The following is a 21,089-nucleotide window of genomic DNA, read 5'->3' on the forward strand; positions in this document are numbered from 1 at the left end:
GACCCAAACATTCACGGCACTTCCTGTCACTTTTCAGTTTGGCGTTACGTAATGTTTTTTTTATTTTGCATCTGAGTGGCCTCAGATGCAAAATATACACCAAAATACTACACCATATACTACCATACATACATACTACACCATGTACTACCATACATACATACTACACCATATACTACCATACATACATACTACACCCTGTACTATCATACATACATACTACACCATGTATTACCATACATACATACGACACCATGTACTACCATACATACATACTACACCATATACTACCATACATACATACTACACCATATACTACCATACATACATACTACACCATATACTACCATACATACATACTACACCATGTATTACCATACATACATACTACAGCATGTATTACCATACATACATACTACACCATGTACTACCATACATACATACTACACCATGTACTACCATACATACATACTACACCATGTATTACCATACATACATACTACAGCATGTACTACCATACATACATACTACACCATGTACTACCATACATACATACTACACCATGTACTACCATACATACATACTACACCATGTACTACCAGCTGGTCAACACAGTATGGTGCAGCTTATAGTACACGTGTGTACAGTTATGATGACAGCTTTACCTCAGTGACTTGACTGATAGAAGGAAGTGTCACAAGTGGGACCTCCTCCTCCTCCTCCTCGTCCTCTCCGGCCGGCTGTGTGTCGCCGTCAGGAGTGTGAGGAGCGTGGGACGGCTGTCTGGGAAAAACAGAGACGTCTCCTCTTCCGCTCACCAACACGGGCCTGTCTGACAGCTGAAAGACACAAAACAGATACCTACATCAGTTTATCTGCTCGTCTTTCCAGGCGTTCACTCAGCAGACCGGCCAAATCAAATAAATCAGATCTCCATACCGGACCGGACCGGTCCAGGCCCGGGTTACCAACGACCGCCACTGGTACTGTTGGCCAGCAGGGTGCCGGTGGAAACTATGTGGAGGTGAGAGGAGGAAGGCATGTGCAGAGGCAGCAGGAGAGGAGGAGGGGTAGGAGTGTGGAGGTGAGAGGAGGAAGGCATGTGCAGAGGCAGCAGGAGAGGAGGAAGGGTAGGAGTGTGGAGGTGAGAGGAGGAAGGCATGTGCAGAGGCAGCAGGAGAGGAGGAAGGGTAGGAGTGTGGAGGTGAGAGGAGGAAAGCATGTGCAGAGGCAGCAGGAGAGGAGGAAGGGTAGGAGTGTGGAGGTGAGAGGAGGAAGGCATGTGCAGAGGCAGCAGGAGAGAGGGGAAGGGTAGGAGTGTGGAGGTGAGAGGAGGAAGGCATGTGCAGAGGCAGCAGGAGAGAGGGGAAGGGTAGGAATATGGAAGTGAGAGGATGAAGGCATGTGCAGTGGCAGCGGGAGAAGAGGAGGGGTAGGAGTGTGGAGGTGAGAGGAGGAAGGCATGTGCAGAGGCAGCAGGAGAGGAAGAGGGGTAGGAGTGTGGAGGTGAGAGGAGGAAGGCATGTGCAGAGGCAGCGGGAGAGGAGGAAGGGTAGGAATGTGGAGGTGAGAGGAGGAAGGAATGTGCAGAGGAAGCAGGAGAGGAGGAGGGGTAAGAGTGTGGAGGTGAGAGTCAGAATCTATGACTGGTAAAGGGAGAGAGCCGGCTGATATGATGGAGAGAAGGTAGGTAGGTGTACTGTGTGTGCAAGAGACCAGGTGGGAGGGGAGTAAGGCCAGGAGCATCGGAGGGGGGTTCGGACTCGTGCTGCACGATTAATCTAGTCACAATCATGATGTCAGCCGGTGCAATTATACAACCAAAGAAGGCTGAGATTTAATTAAATAATAGAACAATAAGTCTGCATATCTACGCCCATAATTAGGAGATGACCAGTCAGTCTCTGTTGAGGCAGCGAAGCTTGTGCGGGTCACATGACCACCCGGTGTGCCGTGTGCAGACCAGACAGAAGGAAAAGATGGATACCGGTGACGACGAGCAGGTTAACGCTGATGAACTGGGGGCAAAAAAACAACAACACGTGACCCCTTTCATATGGCGACATTTGGGATTCAAGCTCAGCGACGTTGAGCAGAAAGAGGTCGTGTGTAAAACAGGCAAAGTGAAAGCGGCTACGTGTCACAGCAACACCACAAATTTGTATTATGTGTATCTGTATAAATGTATTATACCACAATCACAAATCGCGATATTGTCCACAGTAATCACAACATGACCTTTTCACCAAAGCATGCAGCATGGGTTCAAACTCTTCTACCATGGTGCGGATGGGAGGAGTAATGGGGTAGGGGTAATCATGAAGGAAGAGTAAGTCCAGAGTGTGCTGGAGGTGAAGAGAGTGTCAGACAGAGTGATGAGTATGAAGCTGGAAATGGAAGGTGTGTTGATGAATGTTATCAGCACATATGCCCCACAAGTTGGGTGTGAGATGGAGGAGAAAGAAGAATTCTGGAGTGAGTTGGAAGACGTGGTGGAGAGGGTACCCAAGGAGGAGAGAGAGGTGATTGGAGCGGACTTCAATGGACATGTTGGTGAAGGGAACAGAGGTGATGAGGAGGTGATGGGAAGGTATGGTGTCAAAGAGAGAAATGTGGAAGGACAGATGGTGGTGGATTTTGTGAAAAGGATGGAAATGGCTGTGGTGAATACATATTTCAAGAAGAGGGAGGAACACAGGGTGACGTACAAGAGTGGAGGAAAGTGCACACATGTGGACTATATCTGATGTAGGAGGTGTGACCTGAAAGGGATTGGAGACTGCAAGGTGGTGACAGGGGAGAATGTAGCTAGGCAGCATCGGATGGTGGTCTGTAGGATGACTTTGGAGACCAAGAAGAGGAAGCGAGTGAAGGCAGAGCCGAAGATCAAATGGTGGAAGTTGAAGAAGGAAGACTGTTGTGTGGAGTTCAGGCAGGAGTTAAGACAGGCACTGGGTGGTAGTGAAGAGTTGCCAGATGGCTGGACAACCACTGCAGAAATAGTGAGGGAGACAGCTAGGAAGGTACTTGGTGTGTTGTCTGGGCAGAGGAAGGAAGACAACGAGACTTGGTGGTGGAATGATGGGGGAGGTGGAGGTATGCACCGGAGAGAAGAGGAATGAAAGTCAGTAGGAGCGAGACTGAATACTTATGCATGAACGAGAGGGAGGACAGCGGAATGGTGAGGATGCAAGAAGTAGAGGACGAAGGTGGATGAGTTTAAATACTTGGGGTCAACCGGCCAAAGTAATGGGGAGTGCAGAAGAGAAGTGAAGAAGAGAGTGCAGGCAGGGTGGAGTGGGTGGAGAAGTGTCAGGAGTGATGTGTGACAGAAGGGTACCAGCAAGAGTTAAAGGGAAGGTTTACAAGATGGTAGTGAGACCAGCTATGCTGTATGGTGTGGAGACAGTGGCACTGATGAAAAGACAGGAGGTGGAGCTGGAGGTGGTGGAGGTGAAGATGATAAGACTTTCATTGGGAGTGATGAAGAAGGACAGGATTAGGAATGAGTACATTAGAGGGACAGCTCAGGTTGGACGGTTTGGAGACAAAGCAAGAGAGACAAGATTGAGATGGTGTGGACATGTGTGGAGGAGAGATGCTGGGTATATTGGGAGAAGGATGCTGAATATGGAGCTGCCAGGGAAGAGGAGAAGAGGAAGGCCAAAGAGGAAGTTTATGGAGGTGGTGAGGGAGGACATGCAGGTGGCTGGTGTGACAGAGGAAGATGCAGAGGACAGGAAGACATGGAAACATGATCCGCTGTAGCGCCCCCTAACGGGAGCAGCGGAAAGTAGTAGTAGTAGCAGTAGTCGTAGTAGTAGCAGTAGTAGTAGTACTGCCAGTAGTAGTAGTAGTAGAAGTAGTAGTAGTAGTCATAGTAGTAGCAGTAGCTGTAGTAGTAGTAGCAGTAGTAGTAGTAGTAGTAGAAGTAGTAGTAGTAGTCGTAGTAGTGGCAGTAGTAGTAGCAGTAGCAGTAGCATAAGAGAGATGCTAGCATAAGTATTACTATCACACAGTTCTTCAGTTAGTCGCATCGTCTACATTTTGGCTCTCCAGGTCTTCACTCATTAGACCATCAAATGGAGGCGGCACATGGGAGGTAGTACATGGAGTTGGTACATGGAGGTGGTACTTGGAGGTGGTACATGGAGGTGGTACATGGAGGTGGTACATGGAGGCGGTACATAGAGGTGGTACTTGGGCTGGTAGGTTTTTATGATGGCCATCGTTGTGTAAGGGACAGCTGTACAATGATGTTGCTCCACGGCAGCTTTCTGTGGGCTGATGTGAACTTAACTGGTGTCATTAAGCTGTTCTGTCTCACTGAGATCCAGCTGAAACATCTCCATCACCTTATGTGGTACCAGAATATACAGTTGTGTGTGAATAGACAAAGTTGTGTGTCTCTCTTTCTGTCATAAGTGAGCAAGTTTACTCCAAGTTTGCATATACATACGACCATAAATGTGCCGTTAAACTGCTTCTTCAGCAGATTTCATGAGATGAAGTTGGAAAAGCAAACAGAAATGCACACACGGTCTGGTGACTCACACTGAACACTGTACTTACAGCACTTCCTGACCCGCATGGTGACGGGACGGCTTTACCTCCATGGTCTGACTTTGTGGAAGGATGTCTCAGTCTGGGCTACACACAAACACACACACAAACACACACATTATATATATATATATATATATAGCAACCAATCAGAGGAGAAGACATCGGAACTATTACAACCAATGGGGTAGGTAGTTACAATGCACAGCAACCAGTGGAGGGGTAGAAAACATCACAACCAATGGGGAAGGGACAGGGGTTTGTTTTGAAAAGCATTTAAAGGGCCAGGGCACTTTTGAAATGGCCTACATTTAAATATAACAAGGTAATTTATGTAAATCATATAGTGGGGTGGTGTTGGGGCACAGTTGGAAGGGCAGGCAGTTAAAATATAAAAATACAACATCTAATAAATGTCATATGTGTATCATGTAATCGGGGGGGGAATAATAAAGACATTTTACTTGTAGTTACAAAGGAGATATTTTTTCGGTGTCTACAGCTGGCGGCCAATTCGTTTCTATTATTCAAGGAGGACATATCAGGTCTGCAAATAATAAAATACTTCTCTGCCAAGCACAGGTTACATCTTTCACCTCTAACTGAATATGCACTACTCTTGCAAAGGATTTTCCATGAGCCAGAATAACTGATATTCTTGTCTACCAATGGCCAAATGTGGCGGCTTAAGGCCGTTGCATGTCTTGCATGTTCATTTCTGAAGCTTCTCATATGGGCGTTAAACCTCATTTTAAAAGGGCCCTATGTAAGTGTTCACATTGCAGTTGTCTTCTCTTGTCACCAGCTATATGTATACATAAAATCTCCCTCTCACCCTTTTTCGGTTGGTGTGCGTCTTCCTCAAGCTCGGGTCCTCTATCAGAGGCCTGGGAGCTTGAGGGTTCTGCGCAGTATCTTAGCTGTTGCTAGGACTGTACGCTTCTGGACAGAGACCTCAGACGTTGTTCCTGGAATCTGTTGGAGCCACTCTCCCAGGTTCGTCATCATAGCCCCTAGTGCTCCTATTCCTGCTGGGATTACTGTGGACTTCACCTTCCAAATCCGGTCTAGTTCGTCCCCCAGCCCTTGGTATTTCTCTAGCTTCTCATGCTCTTTCTTCCTGATGTTGCCGTCGCTCGGGATTACTATATCGATCACTACTGCTGTCTTCTGTTCCTTGTCAACCACCACAATGTCTGGTTGGTTAGCCAGCACCCGCTTGTCAGTCTGGAACTTGAAGTCCCACAGGATCTTAACTCTGCCATTCACCACGGGAATTTTCATCATTTATTCTGGTCGGTGTCTATATCCCACCCCAGGTCTGTGTTAGAGAGGCGTTAAAACACCTGCTGATCAAATTACAAACATGGAGCACAAATATCCAGACTCCCCTCTCATTATCCTTGGGGATTTTAACAGAGCAAACCTCAGCCACGAACTGCTAAAATACAGACAGCATGTTAAATGTCCCACCAGAGACAAAAACCCTCTGGATCATTGCTACACAATATTAAAGGACGCCTCTCACTCTGTCCCCCGTGCAGCCCTGAGACTCTCTGATGACTGTCTGATTCATCTTATCCCAACCTACAGGCAGAAACTACCATCTGCAAAGCCTGTGGTTAAAACTGTGAGGAAATGGACCAGTGAGTCAAAACTGGAGCTCCAGGCCTGCCTCGACTGCACTGACTGGAGTGTTTTTGAGGCTGCAACTACAGACCTGGACGAACTTACTGACACCGTGACATCTTACATCAGCTTTTGTGAGGACATGTGTGTGCCCTAGGGTTAGGAGTGAGGACATCCGAAGGGAGCTCGGAGTAGAGCCGCTGCTCCTTCGCATCAAAAGGAGCCAGTTGAGATGGTTTTGGCATCTGATTAGGATGCCTCCTGGGTGCCTTTCTTTGGAGGTTTACCAGGCACGGCCAACTGGGAGGAGACTACATGTCGAATCTGGCCTGGGAACGCCTTGGGATCCCCCAGGAGGAGCTGGAGGGGGTTGCTGGGGAGAGGGACATCTGGAGTGCCCTACTTAGCTTGCTGCCACCGCGACCCGACCACGGAAAAGCGGCTGAAGATGAGATGAGAGATGAGATGTGTGTGCCCACCAAAACCTTCCGCACCTTTAACAACAATAAGCCCTGGTTCACAGCTAAACTCAGGCAGCTTCGTCAGGCCAAAGAGGAGGCCTACAGGAGTGGAGATAGGATCCGGTACAACAAAGCCAGAAATACACTCACAAAGGAGATCAGAGTGGCAAAAAGGTGCTAGTCTGAAAAGTTGAAAACAGGTTTTCTGCTAACGACCCATCATCAGTGTGAAGAGGTTTGAAAGAACCAACGGTTCATTGAGGTGAGCCTACTGTACATCTCATCATTACCCCTCACGGGTAAGGGACCAGAGACAATTAATTGGTGCCGACACATCTTTCTGGCCAACTCAAGTGTTCTGACTGTGCTGGCTTTTGTGATCTCTGATTGCTTCATCCTAGCATTATTGGTGCCGACATGAATAACAGTGTTGCTGAAAGTAGTGGTGCTGTGTGCCTGGGTTCCCTGACTCTCCCTCCGTGATGCCAGCACCCTAAGATTATCCTCTATGTCTGAGACTCTGGCCCTGGGTAAACAGTGAACCAAGGCTGGCGAAGCTAATCGGATATAGCAGGTAATGGAGTCTCCTATCACTAGCGAGAGAGGCACGCTGGCTGGTAGGACTACCAACAGGTCTGGTGAGCTGTGAAAACCAGTTTGCAGTCGGGAGAGGTGACTGCAGACCAGGCCACACGACCGGTGGCTTGCTCTTGTGAGCCTTCCCATGCCGGTAAACAGAGACAAACTCCGTACATCTGCCAATGAGGCTGAGCTAGTGCTAACAATAGCAGGTCTGCTGTTAGGCCCAGGGCTAAGGCTATCAGATTCAGAACCACTTTATCAGAATCAGAAACACTTTGTCGTTTCCTCCAGCCCACCGCAATGCAACACAAAGACAAAAACAAATCCAAAAACTACAGGAACTACAAGAACACATATCCAAATTAATACATCTATCTAAACTAAAAAAAAAAAAAGAAAAAGAAAATCCCTGTCCAGGAGAAGGAACGCCAGCCAGGATGACTGTCAGAACTGCTGGTCTGCATGGGCTAGCAGTTAGCTTAGCCTGCGCCGCTTCTGCGTCTTGTCAGACTGCCCTCGGTGTTTCCTCTTTGGGCCTTGCTCCGGTCAGGGCTGTGGTCCTTGGGCCGACAGGATGCAGCAGACCAAGCTCCCTCAGCCAATCCAAGGCCAGCTCTCCCAGCCAGACACCCTCGACACACCTCCCTGCACTCCACACGATGACACCAAAAATACCACAGTCAACGCCAGGCGAGGCCGCCGCCAGACTGCCCTCGGTGTTACCTGTTCAGGCACAGCTCGAGGCAGGGCCGTGGTCCCTGGGCCCACATGACGCAGCAGGCCAAACTCTCCTGATCCAGCGCCAGCTCTCCCAGCCATCAAACAAACACAGACAAAGAGGTCATCTCTGTGAAGAGGGAACGACCATCCCTGAATGGGGGTTGGGCTCAGAGGACATCTATCGCCATCTTACAAAGCTGTGACTGCAAACATTCCTCAATGCTCTGTGAACAGTACACATGGCCATTCATCACAGCAATTTGCATATGAAACCGGTCGCTGGTTTCGGTCATTATGCCACCGAAGTGTTTATAAGGGTGGGATACCTGCAGTCAGCTGAGACCGATGAAGTGACTTAGATGATGATGAAACATTTCTCCCACCACATGTTGTGTCCACATGAACTTATTCAACTTTCTCGGGTCTTACCTGAACCCTAACCCTAACCTAATTCTAACACTCACACTAAGGACCCTGACACACCAGGCCAATGTCGGGCTGTAGGTGAGTGTCTGTGACCCTAGACCCTGTGACCCGCCGGTGAGAGAGATCACTCTGATTGGCTGTTCAGCTTAGCGAGTCAGTGCAGAATGTACATGCTAGTTGGCGTCGGCTGTAGTCTTTGCAGTGTGTTCAAGTGCTACTTTTTGGCCCAGACGGCAGGTGTCGCCGCCGCGAGTCGGCTTGGTGTGTCTGGGCCCCTAAAACCCAAGTCCTAATCCTAAAATAGACCCTAAAAGAAGTGAGGACCGGACAAAATGCCCCAACTCTGAAAACATTTCCCCACTCTTAATGTTTGAAAACTCAAACTGGTCCCAACAAAGATAGAAGTACAAGAACACACACACACAGAGTACCATTTACCTTCTTCAGCTGGTTTTGTCTTTGCAGAACAAGGTTAATGACGTCACAGGTGACGCCAATTTTCCTCTGGGAAAAGCCGGACTGCAGGAACTGCTGCTTGGACAGGACAGGATGATACTGGAACACGTCTCTCAGCACCTGTTACCACAGACAAGCCGTCCAGGTCAACAGGTGACGTCACACGGGCTCAGCAAAACACAGCACGACTTGCCAGCTAGCAGGCGTAGGCTGAGTAACACCCTGCAGGGAGGGCTGGAGGCCCAAGACCTGTGCAGGTGTTTAGCTGGTAGTGTGTGGACTCCGAATTTCCTGACCAAAGCGTTAAAAGAGTCATTTGTGGCTTCATTATATTGCGATATATCAACGTTACTGAGCAGCCCCACGACAGGCTGATCAGCAGAACCAGGAAGCAGAGGAAGTCAGACAACATGAGAGATGTCTGGGAATCAACGGGGAAGAGAAAACATCTTTTTAAATTAACATTAATTTAACAAGGTCACTTTTGTTGGTTTCTATTTTTTCCCCCTTTCATAGAGCGGTCACTTTTTCTGGACACGATCCACGACTTCTTCTCTTCTGCTGACACTCGCCACCCTAAGGAGCGATGCTATGCTAGGCAGAAACTGTCCACAGTAGTCAACAGAACAACAGAGACTGTCCACAGTAATACACAGAACAACAGAGACTGTCCACAGTAGTACACAGAACAACAGAGACTGTCCACAGTAGTACACAGAACAACAGAGACTGTCCACAGTAGTACACAGAACAACAGAGACTGTCCACAGTAATACACAGAACAACAGAGACTGTCCACAGTAGTACACAGAACAAGAGACTGTCCACAGTAGTCCACAGAAAAACAGGGACAGTCCACAGTAGTACACAGAACAACAGAGACTGTCCACAGTAGTCCACAGAAAAACAGGGACAGTCCACAGTAGTACACAGAACAACAGAGACTGTCCACAGTAATACACAGAACAACAAAGACTGTCCACAGTAGTCCACAGAACAACAGGGACTGTCCACAGTAGTCCACAGAACAACAGAGACTGTCCACAGTAATACACAGAACAACAGAGACTGTCCACAGTAATACACAGAACAACAGGGACTGTCCACAGTAGTACACAGAACAACAGAGACTGTCCACAGTAATACACAGAACAACAGAGACTGTCCACAGTAATACACAGAACAACAGAGACTGTCCACAGTAATACACAGAACAACAGGGACTGTCCACAGTAGTCCACAGAACAACAGAAACTGTCCACAGTAGTACACAGAACAACAGAGACTGTCCACAGTAGTACACAGAACAACAGAGACTGTCCACAGTAGTACACAGAACAACAGAGACTGTCCACAGTAATACACAGAACAACAGAGACTGTCCACAGTAGTACACAGAACAACAGAGACTGTCCACAGTAATACACAGAACAACAGAGACTGTCCACAGTAATACACAGAACAACAGAGACTGTCCACAGTAGTACACAGAACAACAGAGACTGTCCACAGTAATACACAGAACAACAGAGACTGTCCACAGTAATACACAGAACAACAGAGACTGTCCACAGTAATACACAGAACAACAGGGACTGTCCACAGTAGTCCACAGAACAACAGAAACTGTCCACAGTAGTACACAGAACAACAGAGACTGTCCACAGTAATACACAGAACAACAGAGACTGTCCACAGTAGTACACAGAACAACAGAGACTGTCCACAGTAATACACAGAACAACAGAGACTGTCCACAGTAGTACACAGAACAACAGAGACTGTCCACAGTAATACACAGAACAACAGAAACTGTCCACAGTAGTCCACAGAACAACAGAAACTGTCCACAGTGTTACACAGAACAACAGAGACTGTCCACGGTAATACACAGAACAACAGAGACTGTCCACAGTAGTACACAGAACAACAGAGACTGTCCACAGTAATACACAGAACAACAGAAACTGTCCACAGTAGTACACAGAACAACAGAGACTGTCCACAGTAATACACAGAACAAGAGACTGTCCACAGTAGTACACAGAACAACAGAGACTGTCCACAGTAGTACACAGAACAACAAAGACTGTCCACAGTAGTCCACAGAACAACAGGGACTGTCCACAGTAGTCCACAGAACAACAGGGACTGTCCACAGTAATACACAGAACAACAGGGACTGTCCACAGTAATACACAGAAGAACAGAGACTGTCCACAGTAATACACAGAAGAACAGAGACTGTCCACAGTAGTACACAGAACAACAGAGACTGTCCACAGTAATACACAGAACAACAGAGACTGTCCACAGTAATACACAGAAGAACAGAGACTGTCCACAGTAATACACAGAAGAACAGAGACTGTCCACAGTAGTACACAGAACAACATAACACACTGATTTTACATCTGTCTCATTATATACTCACTGAGCACTTCATTAAGAATTGTCTACCTCCCCCGTTTCTCCCCAATTATATCTGGCCAGTGACCCCACTCTTCCGAGCCGTCCCGGTCTCTGCTCCACCCCCTCTGCTGATCCGGGAGGGCTGCAGACTACCACATGCCTCCTCCAATACATTTGGAGTCGCCAGCCGCTTCTTCTCACCTGACAGTGAGGAGTTTCACCAGGGGGACGTGAGAGGATCACCATGATTCTGTCACCGGGTCAGTGGTTGTCCTTCCTTGGACCCCTTCTGGTAGGTACTGACTACTGCATACTAGGAACAGGTGCCATGGTAATGAGATTGCCAATGTTATTCACTTACCTGTCAGTGGTTTTTAAGGCTTTGGCTGATTGGTGATTTAAATATACTATATATATATATATATATATATATATATATATATATATATATATATATATATATATATATATATATATATATATATATATATCACACTGCGCTCCCTCACATGGGACTGTTGGGTAGTTTAAAAGTATAATATCAAACCAAAACTAGTTTTCAATACTCCATCTAATATGTCATGACTCATTTTATGAGAAATTTCAAAGTCTGTAGGAGCATGATGGAATACTTATGCATGAACGACAGGGAGGACAGCGGAATGAGGATGAGGATGCAGGAGTTAAGGTGATGAAGGCATATGAGTTTAAATACTTGGGGTCAGCAGCCGAAGGTAGCAGTAGTAGTAGTAGTAGATTTTATGAGAAAGTTCAGGTTATAGATTCTCATTATCCTTAATTTAGACAGGAAACCGTGTTCACGATATGACAATATCTGAATGTCATCCCAGCACAATGCCATGGAAGACGATAAAAGATAATATGAAGTTATTGTCCAGTCCTAGCTTTTCATTTCAATTTTTAGTCCTGAGTAACATCCCCCAGACAGATACTGCATCTCAGCTTGGGATCCCTAATCTTTACAGCGAATGCTCGACTTTGGAGGCACGGGCATTTAGGACGTTGCCTGGAGGAAACTTGTGGCATCTTCATCACTTTTGGCAGCAGTCTGCTGGAGGGACCCAACGGTTCTCAGGTGCTCATCGCTGCCCCCTACAAGGCAGTGCTGCTCAGTTTTCAGCAAGTAAAAGCAAACTAACCAACCTCTCAAGGTAAAAGGTTGATGATTTAGCCCTAATCACAAGATTTGTAGGTTTTATTTTCTGAAAGAGTCTCCGTCAGAATTATTGAGAAATCTAGGACTGTTAATAATTCATGTGTTATTACGTGCTTTCAGTGGGTGTTTTGTTTAGTTTTCCCTCGTCCACATCTCGGGTCGGAGAATTGCCGGTGTCACCTGCTGTTGTTTGCTGTCTCTACCCGTGTTCCACTGTGGGAACGTAACGTCCTCTGAAACTGGAACTATGACTGAGGGCTTTATAAAGGAACGCGGCTTGAATGGGGGCGGCGCAGTGGTTAGCATGGTCGCCTCACAGCAGGAAGGTCCTGGGTTCGAGCCCCGGGGTAGTCCAACCTTGGAGGGTCGTCCCGGGTCGTCCTCTGTGTGGAGTTTGCATGGTCTCCCCGTGTCTGCGTTGGTTTCCTCCGGGGGCCCCGGTTTCCTCCCACAGTCCAAAGACATGTAGGTCAGGTGACTCGGCCATACTAACTTGTCCCTAGGTGTGAATGTGTGTGTGTGTGTGTGTGTGTGTGTGTGTGTGGGCCCTGTGATGGCCTGGCTTGTCCAGGGTGTCTCCCCGCCTGCCGCCCAATGACTACTCAGATAGGCTCCAGTATCCCCATGACCCTGAGTAAGAATAAGTGGTTTGGATAATGGATGGATGGATGGATGGATGACGTGAATAGACAAAACATTTGGCTCGACAGTCAGGATTCTGAATGCTTCCTGTTTTAGACAGCTAGATATTCATCTGGCTGGTCTGGCTCATCACACTAGATCTGGCTGGTCTGGCTCATCACGCTAGATCAGTGCCAGGCTTGAGGAGACCGCCGCCCTCAGTATAATGCCCAACGTGGGTGTAAACTACCTTATAGACGGTGTCGATGAACCGGAGGTCAGTCTTGCCGGTCAGCTCCAGTCCCGCCTGCAGCAGCTGGGCGGTCAGCCGGGGACAGAAGGAGGTCAGGGTGTAGCTCAGTATGGGTAGAAAGGCCGAGGGGTCCCCAGTTGACAGGCTGGTGTGGAGACAGGGTGATGTTAGAGACGGAGGGGTGGAAAAACAACAACAGTGAGGTAACGTATTCAAATGAGACGTAAAAAGTATCAGAACGACTGAGAAAACCAAGATCACAGACATGGTTTTATGCAGGATCACAGACATGGTTTGATGCAGGATCACAGACATGGTTTGATGCAGGATCACAGACATGGTTTGATGCAGGATCACAGACATGGATGGATGCAGGATCACAGACATGGTTTGATGCAGGATCAGACATGGTTTTATGCAGGATCACAGACATGGATGGATGCAGGATCACAGACATGGTTTGATGCAGGATCACAGACATGGTTTGATGCAGGATCACAGACATGGTTTTATGCAGGATCAGACATGGTTTGATGCAGGATCACAGACATGGATGGATGCAGGATCAGACATGGTTTTATGCAGGATCACAGACATGGTTTTATGTAGGATCACAGACATGGATGGATGCAGGATCACAGACATGGTTTTATGCAGGATCACAGACATGGTTTTATGCAGGATCACAGACATGGTTTGATGCAGGATCACAGACATGGTTTGATGCAGGATCACAGACATGGTTTTATGCAGGATCACAGACATGGTTTTATGCAGGATCACAGACATGGTTAGATGCAGGATCACAGACATGGTTTGATGCAGGATCACAGACATGGTTTTATGCAGGATCACAGACATGGTTTGATGCAGGATCACAGACATGGTTTGATGCAGGATCACAGACATGGTTTGATGCAGGATCAGACATGATTTGATGCAGGATCACAGACATGGTTTGATGCAGGATCACAGACATGGATGGATGCAGGATCAGACATGGTTTAATGCAGGATCACAGACATGGTTTGATGCAGGATCACAGACATGGATGGATGCAGGACCACAGACATGGTTTGATGCAGGATCACAGACATGGATGGATGCAGGATCACAGACATGGTTTGATGCAGGATCACAGACATGGATGGATGTAGGATCACAGACATGGTTTTATGCAGGATCACAGACATGGATGGATGCAGGATCACAGACATGGTTTTATGCAGGATCACAGACATGGTTTGATGCAGGATCACAGACATGGATGGATGCAGGATCACAGACATGGTTTTATGCAGGATCACAGACATGGTTTTATGCAGGATCACAGGCATGGTTAGATGCAGGATCACAGACATGGATGGATGCAGGATCACAGACATGGTTTTATGCAGGATCACAGACATGGTTTGATGCAGGATCACAGGCATGGTTTGATGCAGGATCACAGACATGGATGGATGCAGGATCACAGACATGGATGGATGCAGGATCACAGACATGGTTTGATGCAGGATCACAGACATGGTTTGATGCAGGATCACAGACATGGATGGATGCAGGATCACAGACATGGTTTTATGCAGGATCACAGACATGGTTTTATGCAGGATCACAGGCATGGTTAGATGCAGGATCACAGACATGGATGGATGCAGGATCACAGACATGGTTTTATGCAGGATCACAGACATGGTTTGATGCAGGATCACAGGCATGGTTTGATGCAGGATCACAGACATGGATGGATGCAGGATCACAGACATGGATGGATGCAGGATCACAGACATGGTTTGATGCAGGATCACAGACATGGTTTGATGCAGGATCACAGACATGGATGGATGCAGGATCACAGACATGGATGGATGCAGGATCACAGACATGGATGGATGCAGGATCACAGACATGGTTTGATGCAGGATCACAGACATGGTTTGATGCAGGATCACAGACATGGTTTGATGCAGGATCACAGACATGGATGGATGCAGGATCACAGACATGGTTTGATGCAGGATCACAGACATGGTTTGATGCAGGATCAGACATGGTTTTATGCAGGATCACAGACATGGATGGATGCAGGATCAGACATGGTTTGATGCAGGATCACAGACATGGATGGATGCAGTGGTCAGGTGGTTGTGACTACTGTTCCAGATATCTGAGGGGCTTGGGGGTATTTTGGGTGTATATTAGCAGTGTGATAAACAATAATAATAATAAAGGCCTGGGGCTTCCAATAACACGGATGATCTGGTCCTGCCCACACCTTTTGAAATAATGCTGCATGGACTACGGGTGTGTACTTCTGACATAGTTTACTGTGGGCTGACCGGTGGGGTTTTTACTTTTGTTGTTGTGGTGGTTTGTTTTCTTGGTTTCTGTGGGTTGTTGTGGTGTTTAGTAATGGGTCAGTTGTCACTTTTTGTGGTGTGTCTTTGTAAAGAGAATGTGTATTTCTTACTCTTTGTGAATACGTTGATGACACAGGTGTATTTTTTTTTGCAAATCCCAGTAAAATTTTAAAAAAAAAATCATATATATATATATATATATATATATATATATATATATATATATATATATATAAAAGAATCCGACTGTTGGGATTTTAGCCTATTTCTTGTCTTTTTGTGTTCATCTTAACTAAGTCATACTTGCCAGGATACTATTATTGATATTATTATTTCTCTGGGGGATTCAACTTGGGGGATTTTGTGTGAGAGGACGACACATAGAAACACAAGCTGTGGTTCGGCAGAAAAGGAAGAGCTGTACGTGTATGACTGATGACAGCCACTGGGCGTCAGTCAGGAGGGTAACAACGCGGTCCAGGGGCAGAACTACGAACGAGCCTTCTATCAGTCAAATCCTGCGAATTCCTTATCAGTCCTGCCACTCAACTGGCGAGCGAGGTGACCATGCCCAAAATACTCACTCACAACACGCTAACAGTTTAAGTGTAAATGTTTCAGTGATCTGTAGCGAGAGTAGGGAGCAGGTGGAGGAGAGCCTGGAGAGGTGGAGGTATGCACTGGAGAGAAGAGGAATGAAAGTCAGTGGGAGCAAGACGCAATACATACTTGGGGTCAACTGTCCAAAGTAACAGGGAGTGCGGAGGAGAGGTGAAGAAGAGGGTGCAGGCAGGGTGGAGTGGGTGGAGAAGAGTGTCAGGAGTGATGTGTGACAGAAGGGTACCAGCAAGAGTTAAAGGGAAGGTTTACAAGATGGTGGTGAGACCAGCTATGTTATATGGTGTGGAGACAGTAGCACTGATGAAAAGACAGGAGGTGGAGCTGGAGGTGGCGGAGGTGAAGATGATAAGATTTTCACTGGGAGTGATGGAGAAGGACAGGATTAGGAACGAGTATATTAGAGGGACAGCTCAGGTTGGACGGGTTGGAGACAAAGCAAGAGAGACAAGATGGAGATGGTTTGGACATGTGTGGAGGAGAGATGCTGGGTATACTGGGAGAAGGATGCTGAATATGGAGCTGCCAGGGAAGAGGAGAAGAGGAAGGCCAAAGAGGAGGTTTATGGAGGTGGTGAGGGAGGACATGCAGGTGGCTGGTGTGGCAGAGGAAGATGCAGAGGACAGGAAGAGATGGAGACGGATGATCCGCTGTGGCGCCCCCTAACGGGAGCAGCCGAAAGTAGTAGTAGTAGTAGTAGTTGTAGTAGTAGTTGTTGTTGTAGTAGTAGTTGTTGTAGTAGTAGTAGTAGGAGTTGTAGTAGTAGTAGTAGTAGTAGTAGTGGTAGTGGTAGTAGTAGTAGTGGTGGTAGTAGTAGTGGTAGTAGTAGTAGTAGTAGTGGTGGTAGTAGTAGTGGTAGTAGTAGTAGTAGTAGTGGTGGTAGTAGTAGTAGTAGTAGTAGTAGTAGTAGTGGTGGTAGTGGTAGTAGTAGTAGTAGTAGTAGTAGTAGTGGTGGTAGTGGTAGTAGTAGTAGTAGTAGTGGTAGTAGTGGTAGTAGTGGTAGTAGTAGTAGGCAGTGTAAATGTTTCAGGGGCTCTTCTGCGTGTCAGTGAGAAGCTTCGACATCAGTGAGACGTCCAGACCCAATGAGAGCTAATTAGTAAGACACTGGTGCGACTGTGATTCTTCAATTTACTGCTTCCTTCTTTCCACGTCCTCAATGTGACAGCCGGTCCGTGTCTGTCCGACTGGCTGGCTGACTGACTGTCACGCTGAGGACGGACGGACGGACGGACAGACAGACAGACAGGCGCACGCAGACGGACAGACAGACAGACAGATAGACAGACAGACAGACAGACAGACAGATAGACAGACAGGCAGGCAGGCGCAGACAGACAGACAGGCAGGCGCAGACAGACAGACAGACAGACAGACAGACAGACAGACAGACAGACAGACAGACAGATAGATAGATAGATAGATAGATAGATAGATAGATAGATAGATAGATAGATAGATAGATAGATAGATAGATAGATAGATAGATAGATAGATAGATAGATAGACAGACAGACAGACAGACAGACAGACAGACAGACAGACAGACAGACAGACAGACAGACAGACAGACAGACAGACAGACAGACAGACAGACAGACAGACAGACAGACAGACAGACAGACAGACAGACAGACAGACAGACAGACAGACAGACAGACAGACAGACAGATAGATAGATAGATAGATAGATAGATAGATAGATAGATAGATAGATAGACAGACAGACAGACAGACAGACAGACAGACAGATAGATAGATAGATAGATAGATAGATAGATAGATAGATAGATAGATAGATAGATAGACAGACAGACAGACAGACAGACAGACAGACAGACAGACAGACAGACAGACAGGCACAGGCAGACAGACAGACAGACAGACAGACAGACAGACAGACAGACAGCCCTACGGGTGTACCTGCTATAATCGACATCTCTGGGGTACTTTATGAGCCGCAGTAAGGCGTCCAGTTTCCGCAGGTGGCCTCTCAGATCGCCGGCAGACATGTCGTCTCTATTCACCTCGCAGGCTTCAGCTCAGCAGCGCCCCCTCCTGCCAACAAGACACGTCCCACTAGCGCCAGTTTACACTACGCTGCTTTGGTGAGTAACCGACAGGGCAGCAGGTGAGCGACTGACTCCGCTCGCAGACTGACCACCGCGTCTGACCGTTTAAACGCACATCCACCGTCTCTGATGGCGGCGGTTCGGGCGGTCCGGGCGGTTCAGGCGGTCCAGGTGGTTCAGGTCTTCCGGCCGTTTGGTTTTTCCCGGCAGAGCCGCGGCGCTGAGGCGGGATTGGTCGTTGGCACGTCAAGGCACGCAAACCGACGTGATGACGCAAGCAACGTGAGGGAAGGCTGCGGCCCAAAGTGTATTTGTTCCCTCAGTGCGGCCTGGCGGCCTGCCTGCTGCCTGCTGCCCGCAAGGCGCAGAAACGCAGACCCGCTTCTGGTGTTTTCAGTTTGTTTGTTTGTTTGTTCGCGTGACAGTTTTGTGTTTTGCAGCAGCAGCAGCAGATTTCCCTACAAGCTAATTAAATCTACAGTCTGTGGGCGCGGGGGACAACCACTTAAACCGCAAGACACAACACAGCAACAACAACTACACAACCCAATACACACCACACCCTCTGCTGCTGCTGCTGCTCCACCCTCACTCACTCACTCACTCACTCACTCAGCGCTGCAAAACGCTGCTCCCAACGCCGCACCTACCTGGTTAATGTTGGAGATATATATATATATACATATATACATATATATATATATATATATATATATATATATATATATATACACATATATACACTCAATGGTAGGGAAAGTGCTCAGCAAATATGGAGCAAAATAACAGCTTTACTGACAGCTGGTTATTGCTTATGGCATGAAACAGGCTTGTACTGTCTCATAAAGAGTTTACCTGACTCACTGGGTTATATATATATATATATATATATATATATATATATATATAGCTTTTTGAGGTTAGTCTGATTCTTAAGCATTTCATAGCTCAGTGTAACCGGTTATTTTCTTGCTTGGTGCGGGATTTGACACGGGGTGTACTGCACCACAAGGCCACATCACTAACCGCTCGGCTAAAGGGCCAGACTCGCTAGCTAGCTAGGGACTAACGTGTCTTATTAGTAGTTTACACTAGCTATGTCTGCTGCCCCGGCTGTACCAACAGGAAATGATTCTAAACCAGCAGATTTTCAGAATAATTTGGGGGGAGGAAAAATCGTCCAAAACAACTGTTGTTTGGCATTTTACCGTTCCAACTACTCAAAAAATCTGAAATGTTCAAATGTGCAGAAAGGCCCAGGTCCTCAGACAGAGCCAGAAAGGTGAAGGTGGCAGCGGTGTCAGATTGTGGGAACAAAGAGCACATATGCTCTAAATGAACAAATAAAGTGGCCTTTGATATGTTTAACAGGTAAACACTTCATCATCCCCAGTACTAAGAAATGACCGTGTGCGGCTGTGGTCCATTCAGACATGCAGGCGGGTCAGCTGGGACATGTGAAGGCTGGCTTTCAGTCACACAGCAGACCCTCAAACTACTATTGACGAGCCAGGGGACATCAAACAGGCAAGCAGTCGTCTTCTAAAGTGCACGTCTGAACCCATAACCATTATGAGGTTAAGGTGGGAACCTTATCCTCAGCCAGAGGTTCGGTTCTGATGCCAGCATAAGGAATGTCAGGCCAGTTCACTGGATCACTTTTCCACCATTGACAGACAGGCTGAAGGGTCACGAGTCGAGCTCGAAGGTTTAGTTCTCCAAATGGCACGAATGCTCAGCAGCATGCAAGGTGCAGAGTACACTTCTGACATTAATAATTGCACAACTTGGAATATAGACTAATTGTTAGCATATGTGCGACTGTTTATGGAACTGTTTTTGACCGGGTGCCTGTACATTTCTGTGGAGCCCTCAGGTTGTTTTCATCTAAATGGGGCCTTCGTCGGTGGACTGGGGGACGGCTGGTTTCACCGACTGTCTCCGTGGGATCCAAATAGTTCCACTAGGACAGCATCCAAGCTCACTTTGAATATGAAAAGATGCTTGCTTTGACAGACTGGCAAAGCAAAAGCAGGGGAGAAAATCTGTTTACACCCAGGTAACATCTGTTTACATCCAGGTAACATCTGTTTACATCCAAGCAACATCTGTTTACATCCAGGTAACATGTTTACATCCAGGTAACATCTATTTACATCCAAGCAACATCTGTTTACAGCCAGGTAACATCTGTTTACAGCCAGGTACCATCTGTTTACATCCAAGCAACATCTGTTTACACCCAGGTAACATCTGTTTACATCCAAGCAACATCTGTTTACATCCAGATACCATCTGTTTACATCCAGGTAACATCTGTTTACATCCAAGCAACATCTGTTTACACCCAGGTAACATCTGTTTACATCCAGGTAACATCTGTTTACATCCAAACAACATCTGTTTACACCCGGGTAACATCTGTTTACATCCAAGCAACATCTCTTTACATCCAAGCAACATCTGTTTACATCCAGGTAACATGTTTACATCCAAGCAACATCTGTTTACACCCAGGTAACATCTGTTTACATCCAGGTAACATCTGTTTACATCCAAACAACATCTGTTTACATCCAGGTAACATCTGTTTACATCCAGGTAACATCTGTTTACACCCAGGTAACATCTGTTTACATCCAAGCAACATCTGTTTACATCCAAACAACATCTGTTTACATCCAAGCAACATCTGTTTACATCCAGGTAACATCTGTTTACATCCAGGTAACATGT

The 21,089-nt window shown here is 46.9% G+C and overlaps 1 protein-coding gene and 1 long non-coding RNA gene across 2 annotated transcripts; both read right to left on the reverse strand.

Moving 5' to 3' along the window:
* Nucleotides 1–784: 784 nt before the first annotated feature.
* LOC130113336 (uncharacterized) lies at nt 785–8,836 on the reverse strand. Its single transcript, XR_008810278.1, has 3 exons — nt 8,820–8,836; nt 4,573–4,650; nt 785–839 (listed from the first exon to the last, which is right to left on the reverse strand). It is a non-coding gene; the product is annotated as an uncharacterized LOC130113336 (long non-coding RNA).
* Nucleotides 8,837–8,843: 7 nt separating this feature from the next.
* Nucleotides 8,844–18,293, reverse strand: cep44 (centrosomal protein 44; the record flags this gene model as incomplete). The annotated part of the gene is made up of 3 exons (XM_056280592.1): nt 18,205–18,293; nt 13,298–13,445; nt 8,844–8,957 (listed from the first exon to the last, which is right to left on the reverse strand). Coding segments are annotated over exons 1-3 (351 nt in total), but the record flags the coding sequence as incomplete, so codon positions are not given.
* Between the last annotated feature and the right edge of the window lie 2,796 nt (nt 18,294–21,089).

The sequence above is a fragment of the Lampris incognitus genome, chromosome 5 (assembly GCF_029633865.1).
Source record: "Lampris incognitus isolate fLamInc1 chromosome 5, fLamInc1.hap2, whole genome shotgun sequence".
Classification (NCBI taxonomy): Eukaryota; Metazoa; Chordata; class Actinopteri; order Lampriformes; family Lampridae; genus Lampris; species Lampris incognitus.